General features: G+C 44.0%; 1 protein-coding gene across 1 annotated transcript in view; it reads right to left on the reverse strand.

Moving 5' to 3' along the window:
• Positions 1-18562, reverse strand: part of LOC123998658 (septin-9-like) — a 141861-nt gene that overhangs the window by 110986 nt on the left and 12313 nt on the right. Inside the window, exon 2 of the mRNA XM_046303734.1 lies at positions 4592-4663. Within this exon, the coding sequence (XP_046159690.1) occupies positions 4592-4663 (72 nt within the window). The remainder of the gene's footprint in view (positions 1-4591; positions 4664-18562) is intronic.

Here is an 18562-nt window from a genome sequence, read left to right on the forward strand (position 1 = left end):
ATCTGCATCACAGATCAACTAGCAGCTTCACAATGAATGGCTGATATAGTTACTGCACTACATGATCTAGATCAAAGGCTGTCCCAAATTGCACCTTGTTTCCTATGTACTAGTGCCCTACTTTTGACCAGGGCCCATAGGTAAAAAGGTGCCATTTGGGACACAGCCTCAGTGAACATAATGGAGTGAGCCATGCTAGTAACACAGTGTGACTGCTTCCTCCCCTATAGAGATCAGTCTCATGACTACTAACTGAAGACAATCACCCAGAGGGCATGGCCATGGACAATACAGCCACTGTCAGAGACACTATTCAAACACTACAGATAGACTTCTACCAGTCCTGTGTGTGTGTGCATTGGTGTGTTTTTGGTTTTACTATCTTTGTGGGGACCTCACAAGGTTAAACAAGGACATTTTGCTGCTTCCCTCAAGGAAAAAGCTATTTTAGGCTTAGGGGTTAGGTTTAGGGTTAGGGTTACAATTAGGGTTAGGTTAGGGGTTAATAAGAATGTGAGTCCTTTTGTGTGTGTTGTGTGTGTGTGTGTGTGTGTGTGTGTGTGTGTGTGTGTGTGTGTGTGTGTGTGTGTGTGTGTGTGTGTGTGTGTGTGTGTGTGTGTGTGTGTGTGTGTGTGTGTGTGTGTGTGTGTGTGTGTGTGTGTGTGTGTGTGTGTGTGTCTGCACATGTGTGTATTCTTAAGGTTACTGTAAAACAGCACTCTCCTCCTAAGGCCCATCTACCTCCTGTCTGCTCATAACTCCGCCCCACCAGGAGAGGCTTTGTGTGGGACATCTCAACCCACCCAGCCCCCTCCCTCACATCCGGGCACAGGGCACACACCCCCTGCCAGCCTCCATAGTCTCCCCCACCCCACCCTGCTCCCATGCTCTGACACACATGCCCTGCAGAGACAGCATCAGGGGGGTCTGCTGACAGGATGGGTCTCATTCACACCCCTAAGCACTTCCCATAACCCAGTCTGCCTGTCTACCTGTTAGCTCTGCCTGTCTGTCAGTCTGCCTGTCACACACGCACACCTGAGAACTCAAACACACGCAAGCATGCACACACATAAACACACACACATACACACACACACTGCTAATAATACAAATTCCTGTGTATATCCCTATAACCCTGTCTGTCAGTGTGTGTATCCTAGCCTGTCTGTTAGCCTACATAGTACAGTATCTGGCTGCCTCATTGCCTGTCAGATTCCTGTGGCTTGAGTGCACATCCTGCAAGGACATGTGCTCATACACAGGCTGTGTGTGTGTCCCTTTCCCCGACTCAGTGCTCCAGGCGCTACCCCCCCCCCCCCTCTCTCTGAATTGCTGATGCTGCAGAAGGAGTTTGTTCTTCCCACTGAGAGGAGGAGGCCTCAGTGGTGAGCCACAGCCACAGCCTGCAACCTCATGCCAGCGCTTGGCAGTTACCCACACACACACACATTAACACACACACATGAACTCATACACAAACACACGCACAAACACCCACCTACGCACGCACATGCACACACAGTAGTAGTAGTAAATAGTGAGTGCTCATTTTGATCATTATCTCAATCTATCTCACTGTCATACCCATGCTCTTTCAATCTTTCCCACTGAAACCCAGTGCTCGCAGTCAGTATCTAAATAATATGTGTGAAATGTTTGATATTGTATGTGATGTAAACCGAGAGGTCTACTTTCTTGGGGATCTGAATAGTGACTGGTTTTCATCAAGCTGTCCATTTACATTTACATACATTTAAGTCATTTAGCAGACGCTCTTATCCAGAGCGACTTACAAATTGGTGCATTCACCTTATGATGTCCACTCAAGAGGAAGCTTCTCAATGTAACCAGTGCCTGTAATCTGGTTCAGGTTATTAATCAACCTACCAGGGTGTTTACAAATACTACAGGAACAAGATCATCCACATGTATCAATCACATTTGAACTAATACTGTAGAACTTTGTTCTAAAGCTGTATCCGTACCCATTGGATGCAGTGATCACAATATAGTGGCTATATACAGGAAATCCAAAGTTCCAAAAACTGGGCCTAAAATATTCTATAAGAGATCATACAACAGATTTAGCTGTGACTCTTATGTGGATGTTAAAAATAGTTGTTGGTCTGATGTCTTTAATAAGGAGCATCCAGATGCTGCACTTCATGAATTTATGAAATTGCTTCTTCTAGTTATTGATAAACATGCACCTGTTAAGAAACTGACTGTTAGAACTGTTAAGGCTCCATGCATTGATGCGGAATGAAAAACTGTCTGGTTGAAAGAGATGAGGCTAAAGAAATGGCTAATAAGTCTGACTTCACATCTGACTGGCTGACTTACTGCAAATCGAGAAATTATGTGACTAAACACAACAAAAAGAAAAAGAAACTGTATTATGAAGCCAGGATCAATGATATAAAGAAACTTTAAATGAAATTATGGGCAGAAAGACAAATTCAACTCCATCTTTCATTGAATCAGATGGCTTATTCATCACAAAACCATTTAATATTGCCACATATGTTTATGATTACTTCATTGTCATAGTGGGCAAACTTAGGCAGGAAATGCCAACAACGAACAGTGAGCCATCGTATTCATGAATTTAAAAAACAAATAATGAAAGAAAAGCATTGCAAGTTTGAAATTGTAAAGTTAGTGTGGGGGAGGTGGACAAATGATTGTTATCGATCAATAATGACCAACCTCCTGGCATTGACAACTTAGATGGAAAGCTACTGAGCTATCTGTCATATCTTTAATCTGAGCCTAGAGGAAAGTCTTTGTCCTCAGGCCTGGAGGGAAGACAAACTCATTCAGCTACCCAAGAGTGGTAAAGTGGCCTTTAATGGTTCTAACAGCAGACCTATCAGGTTTCTGCCAGTTCTTAGCAAACTGTTAGAAAAAAATGGTGTTTGACCAAATACAATGCTATTTCTCTGTAAACAAACTAACAACAGACTTTCAGCATACTTATAGAGAGGGGCACTCAACATGTACTCCACTGACACAAATGACTGATGATTGGTTTAAATAAATTGATAATAAGAAGATTGTGGGAGCTGTACTGTTAGATTTCAGTGCAGCCTTCGATATTACTGACCATAACCTGTTGTTGAAAAAGCGTGATGTCTTTTCAACCTCTGCCATATTGTGGATTCAGAGCTATCTAATAGAACTCAAAGGGTTTTCTTCAATGGAAGTTTCTCTAATGTCAAACATGTAACATGTGGTGTACCGCAGGGCAGCTCTCTAGGCCCTCTACTCTTTTCTATTTTTACCAATGACCTGCCACTGGCATTAAACAAAGTATGCGTGTCCATGTATGCTGATGATTCAACCATATACTCATCAGCAACCACAGCTAATTAAGTCACTGAAACTCTTAACAAAGAATTGCAGTCTGTTTTGGAATGGGTGGCCAGTAATAAACTGGTCCTGAACATCTCTAAAACTAAGAGCACTGTATTTAGTACAAATTATTCCCTAAGTTCTAGACCTCGGCTGAATCTGGTAATGAATGGTGTGACTGTTGAACAAGTTGAGGAGAGTAAATTACTTGGCATTTCCTTAGATTGTAAACTGTCATGATCAAAACATATAGATTCAATGGTTGTAAAGCTGGGGAGAGGTCTAGTCGTAATAAAGAGATGCTGTGATTTTTTGACACCACACTCCAAAAAGAAAGTCCTGCAGGCTGTAGTTTTGTCTTATCTTGATTATTGTCCAGACATGTGGTCAAGTGCTGCAAGGAGAGATTATTATTATTATTACCTAGTTAAACTGCAGCTGGACCAGAACAGAGCAGCATGTCTTGCTCTTCATTGTAATCAGAGGGCTGATATAAATACTATGCATGCCAGTCTCTCTTGGCTAAGAGTTGAAGACTGACTGCATCACTTATTTTTTAAAGAAACATTAATGTGTTGAAAATCCCGAATTGTTTGCAGTCAATTTATACACAATTTATACACAATTCTGACACACACACTTACGCCACCAGAAATGCCACCAGTGGTCTTTTCACAGTCCCCAAATCCAGAATAAATTCAATAAAATGTACATTATTGTATAGAGCCATTATTGCATAGAACTCTGTTCCATCTCATATTACTCAAAATAAACAGCAAACCTGGTTTCAAAAAACAAATAAAGCAACATCGCCTCTGTGTATGCATTGATATGTAGGCTATGCGTGCTTCAAAACCATTTCTTGGTGTAGTTCTGTTCTTGTCTATTAATGTTCTGTATTATGTAATGTTTCATGTTTTGTGTGGACCACAGGAAGAGTAGCTGCTGCTTTTGCAACAGCTAATGGGGCTCCTAATAAAATACCAAATATCTAAATCTCTCTCCATCTCACCCTCACTGTGTCTGTCTTAATCATCCCTCTCTCATCTCTCAAGGGGAATATGTGTGATTCATTCCAACCTGCTTACTGTAACATATCGGTCCATCTGTGCTACAGTACCTGTTTCGTGGCTCACTTCTCAGAAACCCTGATAAAGTCTGCTTGCTGACGAAATACAGTTTGTTACTTTCACTAAATCTGGTGGATTCCTCAGATAGAAACAGTATGACTTACTGGGACTGGTGATGGAAGAAGAACCTTCTCTGTCTGTCCTCCTCAGTCTCCCACTGGTGGACCTGGCAATACCTGTCACCCAGAGGAAGATAGAGAGAGAGGAGGGAGGGAGGGAGATCAATAAAGGTCATACATTCTATGTTGCATAATACCATTATAACGTAACACTACATATGTCTGCAAGTTAACAACACTAAAACCCACACGGCTGATAACCTGACAACAGAGAACCCAGTGACAGCCATCACAGATCCTAGGTGACACTGAGCAGCTCTGGAATCACTGGGATGCCTTCTGGCGTTCCACTACGGCTTTCCATACAATGCTGACCGGGAGAGACCTATTCTATTCCAGATCGATACAGGGTGTGTTCTGTTCTGTACTGATCATTCCTTATTCCAGTCCAGGAGAGTTGAGGTGTGTGTGTGTGTGTGTGTGTGTGTGTGTGTGTGTGTGTGTGTGTGTGTGTGTGTGTGTGTGTGTGTGTGTGTGTGTGTGTGTGTGTGTGTGTGTGTGTGTGTGTGTGTGTGTGTGTGTGTGTGTGTGTGTGTGTGTGTGTGTGTGTGTGTGTGTGTGTGTGTGTGTGTGGACTGTAAAGTAGATCATGTGTAGACAGTTGGTCTCTTTGTAGAATATCAGAGGTCACAGAGTTCAAAGGTCAACTTGGTCAACCAAGTTGGTAAAGGAGACGAGTGACAGGAGACGAGAGGGAGAGGGTGCTGAAATTGTTGTGGGACAGATTCAAACCAATGCTGGAGTGGTATACAGTATGTGTTCCAGGGGCAGCAGCTTAGACTGCTAGACCACCCTAGGCAACAGTTAGTATCTATTTCTAAAGAGCTGGTGATGATGTGGTGATGGCCACGGAATCATTGTTTGATCTGATTTATAGCTTGGTGATTCAGAGGGTCACACATGCCACAGGGGCAACCATCATAAGAGATCAGGGATTTAACCCAGTCACTACTATTCAGATGAAATGACTCCAACTTGTGGTTACTGAGTCAGCTGACCCATCCTGTTCTGGCTCCTCCTTTAATTGAGACACTTCCTTTCTCAGTTCTGTCCTGTATGACATCGTTCACCATCATGACCAAGAGATGTGGATTCCTCTCTGAAGTGTCACCAGTGTCTTTAGAGCGTCATAGACAGCTGAGGGACAGGAAGGAAGACTAAAGGAGTTCTGACTGTATGTTACTGAATACTGTGGGAGGAAGACTAAAGGAGTTCTGACTGTATGTTACTGAATACTGTGGGAGGAAGTCTAAAGACTGACTGTATGTTACTGAATACTATGGGAGGAAGTCTAAAGGAGTTCTGACTGTATGTTACTGAATACTGTGGGAGGAAGACTAAAGGAGTTCTGACTGTATGTTACTGAATACTGTGGGAGGAAGACTAAAGGAGTTCTGACTGTATGTTACTGAATACTGTGGGAGGAAGTCTAAAGGGGTTCTGACTGTATGTTACTGAATACTGTGGGAGGAAGACTAAAGGAGTTCTGACTGTATGTTACTGAATACTATGGGAGGAAGTCTAAAGGGGTTCTGACTGTATGTTACTGAATACTGTGGGAGGAAGACTAAAGGAGTTCTGACTGTATGTTACTGAATACTGTGGGAGGAAGACTAAAGGAGTTCTGACTGTATGTTACTGAATACTGTGGGAGGAAGTCTAAAGGGGCTCTGACTGTATGTTACTGAATACTATGGGAGGAAGTCTAAAGGGGCTCTGACTGTATGTTACTGAATACTGTGGGAGGAAGTCTAAAGGGGTTCTGACTGTATGTTACTGAATACTATGGGAGGAAGACTAAAGGAGTTCTGACTGTATGTTACTGAATACTGTGGGAGGAAGTCTAAAGGAGTTCTGACTGTATGTTACTGAATACTGTGGGAGGAAGACTAAAGGGGCTCTGACTGTATGTTACTGAATACTATGGGAGGAAGTCTAAAGGGGCTCTGACTGTATGTTACTGAATACTATGGGAGGAAGTCTAAAGGGGTTCTGACTGTATGTTACTGAATACTATGGGAGGAAGTCTAAAGGAGTTCTGACTGTATGTTACTGAATACTGTGGGAGGAAGTCTAAAGGGGTTCTGACTGTATGTTACTGAATACTGTGGGAGGAAGAATAAAGGAGTTCTGACTGTATGTTACTGAATACTGGGAGGAAGTCTAAAGGGGCTCTGACTGTATGTTACTGAATACTGTGGGAGGAAGTCTAAAGGAGTTCTGACTGTATGTTACTGAATACTATGGGAGGAAGTCTAAAGGAGTTCTGACTGTATGTTACTGAATACTATGGGAGGAAGTCTAAAGGGGTTCTGACTGTATGTTACTGAATACTATGGGAGGAAGTCTAAAGGGGTTCTGACTGTATGTTACTGAATACTGTGGGAGGAAGTCTAAAGGAGTTCTGACTGTATGTTACTGAATACTATGGGAGGAAGTCTAAAGGAGTTCTGACTGTATGTTACTGAATACTATGGGAGGAAGTCTAAAGGAGTTCTGACTGTATGTTACTGAATACTATGGGAGGAAGTCTAAAGGAGTTCTGACTGTATGTTACTGAATACTATGGGAGGAAGTCTAAAGGAGTTCTGACTGTATGTTACTGAATACTATGGGAGGAAGTCTAAAGGAGTTCTGACTGTATGTTACTGAATACTGTGGGAGGAAGTCTAAAGGAGTTCTGACTGTATGTTACTGAATACTGTGGGAGGAAGTCTAAAGGAGTTCTGACTGTATGTTACTGAATACTATGGGAGGAAGTCTAAAGGAGTTCTGACTGTATGTTACTGAATACTATGGGAGGAAGTCTAAAGGAGTTCTGACTGTATGTTACTGAATACTATGGGAGGAAGTCTAAAGGAGTTCTGACTGTATGTTACTGAATACTGTGGGAGGAAGTCTAAAGGGGTTCTGACTGTATGTTACTGAATACTGTGGGAGGAAGACTAAAGGAGTTCTGACTGTATGTTACTGAATACTGTGGGAGGAAGTCTAAAGGGGCTCTGACTGTATGTTACTGAATACTGTGGGAGGAAGTCTAAAGGAGTTCTGACTGTATGTTACTGAATACTATGGGAGGAAGAATAAAGGAGTTCTGACTGTATGTTACTGAATACTGTGGGAGGAAGTCTAAAGGGGCTCTGACTGTATGTTACTGAATACTGTGGGAGGAAGACTAAAGGAGTTCTGACTGTATGTTACTGAATACTGTGGGAGGAAGTCTAAAGGAGTTCTGACTGTATGTTACTGAATACTGTGGGAGGAAGACTAAAGGGGCTCTGACTGTATGTTACTGAATACTGTGGGAGGAAGTCTAAAGGGGCTCTGACTGTATGTTACTGAATACTATGGGAGGAAGTCTAAAGGAGTTCTGACTGTATGTTACTGAATACTGTGGGAGGAAGTCTAAAGGAGTTCTGACTGTATGTTACTGAATACTGTGGGAGGAAGTCTAAAGGAGTTCTGACTGTATGTTACTGAGGCGTGCCGGTTCTGACGTACTGTGGGAGGAAGACTAAAGGAGTTCTGACTGTATGTTACTGAATACTATGGGAGGAAGAATAAAGGAGTTCTGACTGTATGTTACTGAATACTGTGGGAGGAAGTCTAAAAGTTCTGACTGTATGGGAGGAAGTCTAAAGGAGTTCTGACTGTATGTTACTGAATACTGTGGGAGGAAGTCTAAAGGAGTTCTGACTGTATGTTACTGAATACTGTGGGAGGAAGACTAAAGGAGTTCTGACTGTATGTTACTGAATACTATGGGAGGAAGACTAAAGGAGTTCTGACTGTATGTTACTGAATACTGAATACTGGGAGGAAGACTAAAGGAGTTCTGACTGTATGTTACTGAATACTATGGGAGGAAGAATAAAGGAGTTCTGACTGTATGTTACTGAATACTGTGGGAGGAAGACTAAAGGGGCTCTGACTGTATGTTACTGAATACTGTGGGAGGAAGTCTAAAGGGGCTCTGACTGTATGTTACTGAATACTATGGGAGGAAGTCTAAAGGGGTTCTGACTGTATGTTACTGAATACTGTGGGAGGAAGTCTAAAGGGGCTCTGACTGTATGTTACTGAATACTGTGGGAGGAAGTCTAAAGGGGCTCTGACTGTATGTTACTGAATACTATGGGAGGAAGTCTAAACTCTGACTGTATGTTACTGAATACTGTGGGAGGAAGTCTAAAGGGGCTCTGACTGTATGTTACTGAATACTGTGGGAGGAAGTCTAAAGGGGCTCTGACTGTATGTTACTGAATACTGTGGGAGGAAGTCTCTGACTGTATGTTACTGAATACTGTGGGAGGGAGGAAGTTACTGAATACTGTGGGAGGAAAGGGGGACTGTATGTTACTGAATACTATGGGAGGAAGTCTAAAGGGGCTCTGACTGTATGTTACTGAATACTATGGGAGGAAGTCTAAAGGGGCTCTGACTGTATGTTACTGAATACTGTGGGAGGAAGTCTAAAGGGGTTCTGACTGTATGTTACTGAATACTATGGGAGGAAGTCTAAAGGAGTTCTGACTGTATGTTACTGAATACTATGGGAGGAAGTCTAAAGGAGTTCTGACTGTATGTTACTGAATACTATGGGAGGAAGTCTAAAGGAGTTCTGACTGTATGTTACTGAATACTGTGGGAGGAAGACTAAAGGAGTTCTGACTGTATGTTACTGAATACTGTGGGAGGAAGACTAAAGGAGTTCTGACTGTATGTTACTGAATACTGTGGGAGGAAGACTAAAGGAGTTCTGACTGTATGTTACTGAATACTGTGGGAGGAAGAATAAAGGAGTTCTGACTGTATGTTACTGAATACTGTGGGAGGAAGACTAAAGGGGCTCTGACTGTATGTTACTGAATACTGTGGGAGGAAGTCTAAAGGGGCTCTGACTGTATGTTACTGAATACTATGGGAGGAAGTCTAAAGGGGTTCTGACTGTATGTTACTGAATACTGTGGGAGGAAGTCTAAAGGGGCTCTGACTGTATGTTACTGAATACTGTGGGAGGAAGTCTAAAGGGGCTCTGACTGTATGTTACTGAATACTATGGGAGGAAGTCTAAAGGGGTTCTGACTGTATGTTACTGAATACTGTGGGAGGAAGTCTAAAGGGGCTCTGACTGTATGTTACTGAATACTGTGGGAGGAAGTCTAAAGGGGCTCTGACTGTATGTTACTGAATACTGTGGGAGGAAGTCTAAAGGGTCTCTGACTGTATGTTACTGAATACTGTGGGAGGAGGAGCCTGTGAGATAAACAAGATCCCACAACACACAGTGGGGAAATGGCTGCCTAAATATGATCCCCAATCAGAGACAACGATAAACAGCTGCCTCTGATTGGGAACCATACCAGGCCAACATAAAACAACCTAGATTACCCACCCTCGTCACACCCCGACCTAACCAACATAAAACAACCTAGATTACCCACCCTCGTCACACCCCGACCTAACCAACATAAAACAACCTAGATTACCCACCCTCGTCACACCCCGACCTAACCAACATAAAAAACCTAGATTACCCACCTCACACCCAGACCTAACCAACATAAAACAACCTAGATTACCCCTCGTCACACCCAGACCTAACCAACATAAAACAACCTAGATTACCCACCCTCGTCACACCCAGACCTAACCAACATAAAACAACCTAGATTACCCACCCTCGTCACACCCAGACCTAACCAACATAAAACAACCTAGATTACCCACCCTCGTCACACCCAGACCTAACCAACATAAAACAACCTAGATTACCCACCCAACATAAAACAACCTAGATTCACACCCCGACCTAACCAACATAAAACAACCTAGATTACCCACCCTCGTCACACCCCGACCTAACCAACATAAAGAATAAAAAGGCTCTCTATGGTCAGGGCGTGACAGTGTGTGTGTGTGTGTGTGTGTGTGTGTGTGTGTGTGTGTGTGTGTGTGTGTGTGTGTGTGTGTGTGTGTGTGTGTGTGTGTGTGTGTGTGTGTGTGTGTGTGTGTGTGTGTGTGTGTGTGTGTGTGTGTGTGTGTGTGTGTGTGTGTGTGTGTGTGTGTGTGTGTGTGCGTGTACATGTGGGAGTTATAGGATAAAGGACACCATACAGACAACAGCACCAATGACACATGTGTAACATGTGAGCTCATCCCTCACCCTGTTACATACAGTACCTATGATCTATTAAAGCACAGGCCTCTCTCACACAGGCCTCTCTCACACAGGCCTCTCTCTCACACACACATTTGGACATCTTAGACAAGATGACACGCGCATGTATGTCTTTGGTTGTAAGACAGATCTCTCTGTTATGTCTTTCTCAATGTCTATGTGTGAGAGAGCAAAGAAAAATGAGGAAGAAAACTAACATCCACTGGATCCCACAGACTGCTGTTTGCTCTGGAATTTGTCTCTGTGGCCACAGAAAGCAATGCCTGACTCTTCCAGACTGACCGACATCAGAGAGAAACCAACAGTCCAGTAACTTCAGAGAAACAGCAGCAGCACAGCCAGCCACGCTCTAATTCCTCCTCCAACTGACCAAACAACAGACCGGCCAGAGAGAGGCTACCAGACCAGACTAGCTGAGCCCAGAGCCATTCACTCCTCCTGCCAGATAGATACAACTAACATTCAGAGACCCAGTGAAGCTACCAGTACCAGACCAGACCAGCTAAACCCAGAGAAAACACCCTCACTCAGCTAAACAGAGCCTGGTAACATTGTACTGAAGCAGGATTGGATGAGAGCTCGACAGAGCGACTACTCTCCCCTGCCACTAACCAAATGTGCCTCTCCTCCCTGCTCCTCTAGACCACAAATGGCCCAGTTACCGTAGCAACAGTAGCAACAGGCCTGTTTTTTTTCAGGGACGTGGTGGTAGTGTTGTAACAGGAAGATGAAACTATGCGGCACACACACACACACACACACACACACACACACACACACACACACACACACACACACACACACACACACACACACACACACACACACACACACACACACACACACACACACACACACACACACACACATACATACATACACACACACACATCTGCTAGCTCAGACAACAGATTATTTATTTACTGTAATCCCTCACTTAGACTCAGTTTACTTCTCAAATGGCACCCTATTCCCTATATAGCCATTAGGATCCCGGTCAAAAGTAGTGCACTATAAAGGGAATATGGGTGCCTTTTGGGACGTATCATAGATTGACTCACCATTCACTGTCACTGTAAGTAATGCGGATTAATGATTTAAATTGGGAATTGATCATTGTTATCTAAACTTTGGCTTGGCAGAGAGCTTTAGACTAGGGCTTTGAATCAAAATGATGTTCAGTCCTGGAGAGGCTATGGTTGTAAAAGAACAATGTTCAGTCCTGGAGAGGCTATGGTTGTTATAGAACAATGTTCAGTCCTGGAGAGGCTATGGTTGTTATAGAACAATGTTCAGTCCTGGAGAGGCTATGGTTGTTATAGAACAATGTTCAGTCCTGGAGAGGCTATGGTTGTTATAGAACAATGTTCAGTCCTGGAGAGGCTATGGTTGTTATAGAACAATGTTCAGTCCTGGAGAGGCTATGGTTGTTATAGAACAATGTTCAGTCCTGGAGAGGCTATGGTTGTTATAGAACAATGTTCAAACCACCTGAGAATAAGGACATGAACTGAACAGCTGTGAGTCAATGAGGTATGTTGACATGTCAGTAAAGTACACACACCTGACCTGGGACAGGCAGCACATACAGTTATGAATGATGAGCAAGGCAGAGAAGTAAATTCATGCGTTGACCTTATTCTGTGACTAATGCTGGAGAGCCACAGAGAGCTACAGCTCGTGAAAGGTGAATGGTGAGTCTAGAGTCTCTAGCACAACAACAGAAAGGCAGGGGAGGTGCTACATCAACACAACATAGCTGACACTGCAGAATCTCAATGGGAAACTAACAGACGCTAACTAATGAGAACTAGAGACAGCTAAATATATACTACAAAAACAACCAAATAGATAATAAAACATGTGTTCAGTACAAAAACCACCAAATAGATAATAAAACATGTGTTCAGTACAACAACAATCAAATAGATTATAAAACATGTGCAGTACAACAACAATCAAATAGATAAATATCGCATCCAAACTCTGTGAGACAGAGTAACACATGTAGGCCTAAGGACTACAAAACAGCCAACAATATACGGCATCAATTTGACATTCAGAATATGTTAAACAGAAAAAAACATGCAACAACCAAACCGATATGGCATAATTTGGCATTTAGTCAATGCTGCCAGTAGCTATAGGAGTCACACTGAGTTTAGGGAGTGGCCAGACAGATCATAGGTACACTGGCAGAGTACAACAGTGTTTGAGCCAATCATCAGCTCCTGTAAAGCCTGAATGGAAAATAAAAGTGTGAGCAACCCCAGAGCGGAACCCACAGTGTTGTCGGAACAAAGGAGATGTGTGTGTGAGAGAGTGTGTGTTGTTGAAAAGCCCGGGACAAGACTGAACAGGTGAGTGAAGCGCTACAGGGCCCTCTACAGCTCCACACACAAAACAACCACACAGAAAGACAGGTGTGGCCTTCTCCACAACCACACACAGAGACAGCTATGGCCTTCTCCACAACCACACACAGAGACAGCTGTGGCCTTCTCCACAACCACACACAGAGGCAGCTGTGGCCTTCTCTACAACCACACAGAGAGACAGGTGTGGCCTTCTCCACAACCACACAGAGAGACAGGTGTGGCCTTCTCCACAACCACACAAAGAGACAGGTGTGGCCTTCTCTACAACCACAAACAGAGACAGCTGTGGCCTTCTCCACAACCACACAAAGAGACAGGTGTGGCCTTCTCCATAACTCTACTCAGAGACAGGTGTGGCCTTCTCCACAACCACACAAAGAGACAGGTGTGGCCTTCTCCACAACCACACAAAGAGACAGGTGTGGCCTTCTCCACAACTCTACTCAGAGACAGGTGTGGCCTTCTCCACAACTCTACTCAGAGACAGGTGTGGCCTTCTCCACAACTCTACTCAGAGACAGGTGTGGCCTTCTCCACAACTCTACTCAGAGACAGGTGTGGCCTTCTCCACAACTCTACTCAGAGACAGGTGTGGCCTTCTCCACAACTCTACTCAGAGACAGGTGTGGCCTTCTCCACAACTCTACTCAGAGACAGGTGTGGCCTTCTCCACAACTCTACTCAGAGACAGGTGTGGCCTTCTCCACAACTCTACTCAGAGACAGGTGTGGCCTTCTCCACAACTCTACTCAGAGACAGGTGTGGCCTTCTCCACAACTCTACTCAGAGACAGGTGTGGCCTTCTCCACAACTCTACTCAGAGACAGGTGTGGCCTTCTCCACAACTCTACTCAGACACAGGTGTGGCCTTCTCCACAACTCTACTCAGAGACAGGTGTGGCCTTCTCCACAACTCTACTCAGAGACAGGTGTGGCCTTCTCCACAACTCTACTCAGAGAGACAGGCGTGGCCTCATACAGGTGTCATGTGAAGCTCCTCACACAAAGCTAGAATGGCCCTTTTAACTCTGAGGGACTGCTACAAATCTGTTATAATATGTCAGATTTATGATGGTGGTATGTAGGTTTCATGGTGGTAAATAGCCCTGTCACAGGGCTGTTGACTCCCTCTTAGACGTCACATAGGATTCAACAGCCATGTATCAGGGCTAGGTGGTCAAATGTAAACACACAAATACCACACACTGTTTCACAACAGCTTAACCACATGTTTCCCCCGACGGTTATACAGGTGAAGCATTTTCATGTTTTCATATGAACAATAAAGCTTCCTTTGGTGCTTCCCCAGTCCTTTGTTATTAGTGAACTGAAGTGTCTGAACAGCCGTGCTTCAGAACAATCATTGTGTCATGTAGTGTGATTGAGTGATCCGACCGGTCAAGTGCAGGCCTCGTCAAACATGTGAAATGATGAGTTATTGGTTCTAGAGGACTGAGGAGAGAAAACAAGAGGATTGGGGGGAGAGGGCCGTCTCCTGCAATTTAAACCCTGTGACCCTGTAGTACACACTCACACTAGTGTGTGTGAACACACGCACACACAAACACACACACCTCAATGGCCCTTGATCCTTCTTGACTATATTTGTAAAGGAGGCTAGTCACTGTTTGAGCAGGAGGGCAGAGTTAAGCACAATCCATCCCCCTTCCCCATCCTCCCCCCCTCCCTTCCTCCCCCACCCCCATCCCCCCTTCTCCCCCAACCCTCCCTCCTCCCAACTCATCCATCTGACCCATTGTGTTTTATGGCCCTCATTACACATGTTCAGAGTATGCTGCAAACACCACGCAGAGTTTACACAGTTTCACAACTGGCCTGTGAAACAGAGGCTGGGAATGGACAACCAGGGGGGAATTGACTGGAGAGATGGTCATTTTTCATGTGTTTTCACAGCCCACAGAGCCCAGATAAGGTCTTTACCTAGTACTGACCGTGAGTAGACTGTGAACAGTACTGTGAATAGTAGTGACCGTGAGTAGACTGTGAACTGTACTGTGAATAGTAGTGACCGTGAGTAGACTGTGAACAGTACTGTGAATAGTAGTGACCGTGAGTAGACTGTGAACAGTACTGTGAATAGTAGTGACCGTGAGTAGACTGTGAACAGTACTGTGAATAGTAGTGACCGTGAGTAGACTGTGAACAGTACTGTGAATTGTAGTGACCGTGAGTAGACTGTGAACAGTACTGTGAATAGTACTGACCGTGAGTAGACTGTGAACTGTACTGTGAATAGTACTGACCGGGAGTAGACTGTGAACAGTACTGTGAATAGTAGTGACCGTGAGTAGACTGTGAACAGTACTGTGAATAGTAGTGACCGTGAGTAGACTGTGAACAGTACTGTGAATAGTAGTGACCGTGAGTAGACTGTGAACTGTACTGTGAATAGTAGTGACCGTGAGTAGACTGTGAACTGTACTGTGAATAGCACTGACCGTGAGTAGACTGTGAACTGTACTGTGAATAGTAGTGACCGTGAGTAGACTGTGAACTGTACTGTGAATAGTAGTGACCGTGAGTAGACTGTGAACTGTACTGTGAATAGTAGTGACCGTGACCCTGGACCGCACCGGGGACAGATTAATTTCTAAATGGCAATAAGACCAGTGAGCACTGATAAAGCTCATGCTGTTAAAGGGACATTCCACTTCACAATCTATGTTTGTCAGATGTTTTCATAACCCAAAATTGGTGTTCTGTCGGGATAAATTGACATCGAGGCTTTCTGTTGTGTAGATTGAGCTACATGCCACAATCTACAATGAATGGAAAAGATAAGCCCCTTGTAGGTCTAGTTTCCTGGTTTGTGGTGCTCATACTTTCCATTCATTTGGTGTTGAGACATATACAGTAGCTGGGTCGACACAGCCGATGGCATGGGATGTGGACGCATCTGGACATTAGAAAACATCTAACGAACTTTTAATTTTATTCATAGTATAATGCCCCTTTAAACTTGAAAACCGGTTTTATGAAAACTGAAAACTTTGAACACAAGCCTTTCTCTCACTCATCAAAACTCACCCAGGATTTTATCACCACTACTGACACAGGTGTGTTTAGTCACGATAAACTATCACAATCACACCAAAAACAGTAAATAATATATCAGTGAAACAACATAAAGCCAGTTTTTATGATCTCAATGGGGAAACAGCCTGGAAGTAAGAGCAGTGAATAAAACAATGGCTTGTAGTGTAACAGATATGAATCGGCCTTCCATCTTGGCAGGGAGAGTAGAGATCAGTAACTAAAATTAACTCAGTCTGTGTCCCTAATGGCACCATATTCTCTATGTAGTGCACTACTTTTAACCAGGGCCATAGGGCTCTGCACTATTATAGGGAATAGGGTGCCATTTGGGACCCAACCTCAGATAAAAAAAGTCCATTGAGTTTCTGGGTTTGAAATTCTCTCTGGAACACTTGGTTCCTAGCCTGGAATCCGTGCTGATATGTGAAAAGAAATAGCTTTGCTATAGAGAAAGGTCGCCGGAGGCAGACCTGGCTCTCAAGAGAAGACAGGCTATGTGCACACTGCCCACAAAATGAGGTGGAAATTGAGCTGCACTTCCTAACCTCCTGCCAAATGTACGACCATATTAGAGACCCATATTTCCCTCAGATCACACAGACCCACAAAGAATTTGAAAACATATCCAATTATGATAAACTTCCATATCTATTGGGTGAAATACCACAGTGTGCAATCACAGCAGCAAGATTTGTGACCTGTTGCCACAAGAAAAGGGCAACCAGTGAAGAACAAACACCATACAACCCATATTCATTTATTTTCCCTTCTTTAGTACTTTAACTATTTGCACATCGCTAAAACACCGTGATATAGACATAATATGATATTTCACATTTTTTATTGTTTATTTCATTTTTGTTTAATATCTATTTCACTTGCTTCAGAAATGTAAATATATGTTTTCCATTCCAATAAAGCCCCTTAAATTGAATTGAGAGAGAGGGGGGTCTATCTACAGTATATAAACTACAGGGTCATCTCAGGTTTAAGTGTAACATATTTGTTTGTGTTTGTTAATGTTGGCTTGTTTTTTATTCCCGGAATATATATTTTTTATTCACTCCAATCCTGTTCTTGAAAACCTTAAGGGTGTGTGTGTGTGTATCTGTGTGTGAGTGTGTGTATGCATGCATGTGTGCGACACCACAAGAGATATGTGAGACACAGAGAGCGAGACAAAAAGACAGACAGACGGACAAAGCTCTTTGGCCACATACAGTATGTATCACTATGTACTATAGAAGACACTAACATCATCTGTTACAGCTCTTCCTCAGTCAACCCCTCCCCTGGCATCATCTCACACCCCTGACAGACAGCTATCATCACAGAGCTGCATTCCTGTCTGTAGTCCCAGATAAACACAGAGTGGACACTTCAGACCTGGCTCCATACAGTATAGAGCACGGCATATGGTAGGAAATGGAGACTAGGGCCTGTACTGTGTGTAGAGCAGATCACAGGACCAGGGGGAAAGGGAGGACACTATAGATATAGATAGAGATAGAGATGCAGCATTTAAAGGCAATGTTTACACATTTACGGTAAACGGTGCAGAGAAGTAAATCAGCCCAAAAAAGGAAATTACCTGTAAATGTCAAGTGATCTACAACACGATTGGGATTGAATCCTGGCTGTAGTCTAGAATAGATTCCCTCTGTCTCTCAGAGTGGGAGAATGAAAATGGATTGTAGCTCAGCTGTCGTCTATTCTTCTCCATACAAGACTCAAACATCCAGAAGAAGTGGGAAAACAAAGCTGCTGTCTTCATCTTAAAGCTGACCAGGCCTTCTGACGTGATGATAAACCACGTCATTAAACCCTGTCCATGTCTGGGCTCCCACGGACATCTCATCAGCATAATAATAACATCCAGGTCAACATCCGTCTGTTAAAGCTAGAGATATCTCTTGTTTTGCACGGGCTGTGTCTCAAACCACCACATCCGTATCTGTGGTGGAAGGTGGTCTGGCTACAGCGGTGTTGGCGTATCTGTGGTGGAAGGTGGCCTGGCTACAGCGGTGTTGGCGTATCTGTGGTGGAAGGTGGCCTGGCTACAGCGGTGTTGGTGTATCTGTGGTGGAAGGTGGCCTGGCTACAGCGGTGTTGGCGTATCTGTGGTGGAAGGTGGCCTGGCTACAGCGGTGTTGGCGTATCTGTGGTGGAAGGTGGCCTGGCTACAGCGGTGTTGGCGTATCTGTGGTGGAAGGTGGCCTGGCTACAGCGGTGTTGGCGCATCTGTGGTGGAAGGTGGCCTGGCTACAGCGGTGTTAGCGTATCTGTGGTGGAAGGTGGCCTGGCTACAGCGGTGTTGGCGTATCTGTGGTGGAAGGTGGC

The sequence above is a fragment of the Oncorhynchus gorbuscha genome, linkage group LG16 (genome assembly GCF_021184085.1).
Source record: "Oncorhynchus gorbuscha isolate QuinsamMale2020 ecotype Even-year linkage group LG16, OgorEven_v1.0, whole genome shotgun sequence".
Taxonomy (NCBI): Eukaryota; Metazoa; Chordata; class Actinopteri; order Salmoniformes; family Salmonidae; genus Oncorhynchus; species Oncorhynchus gorbuscha.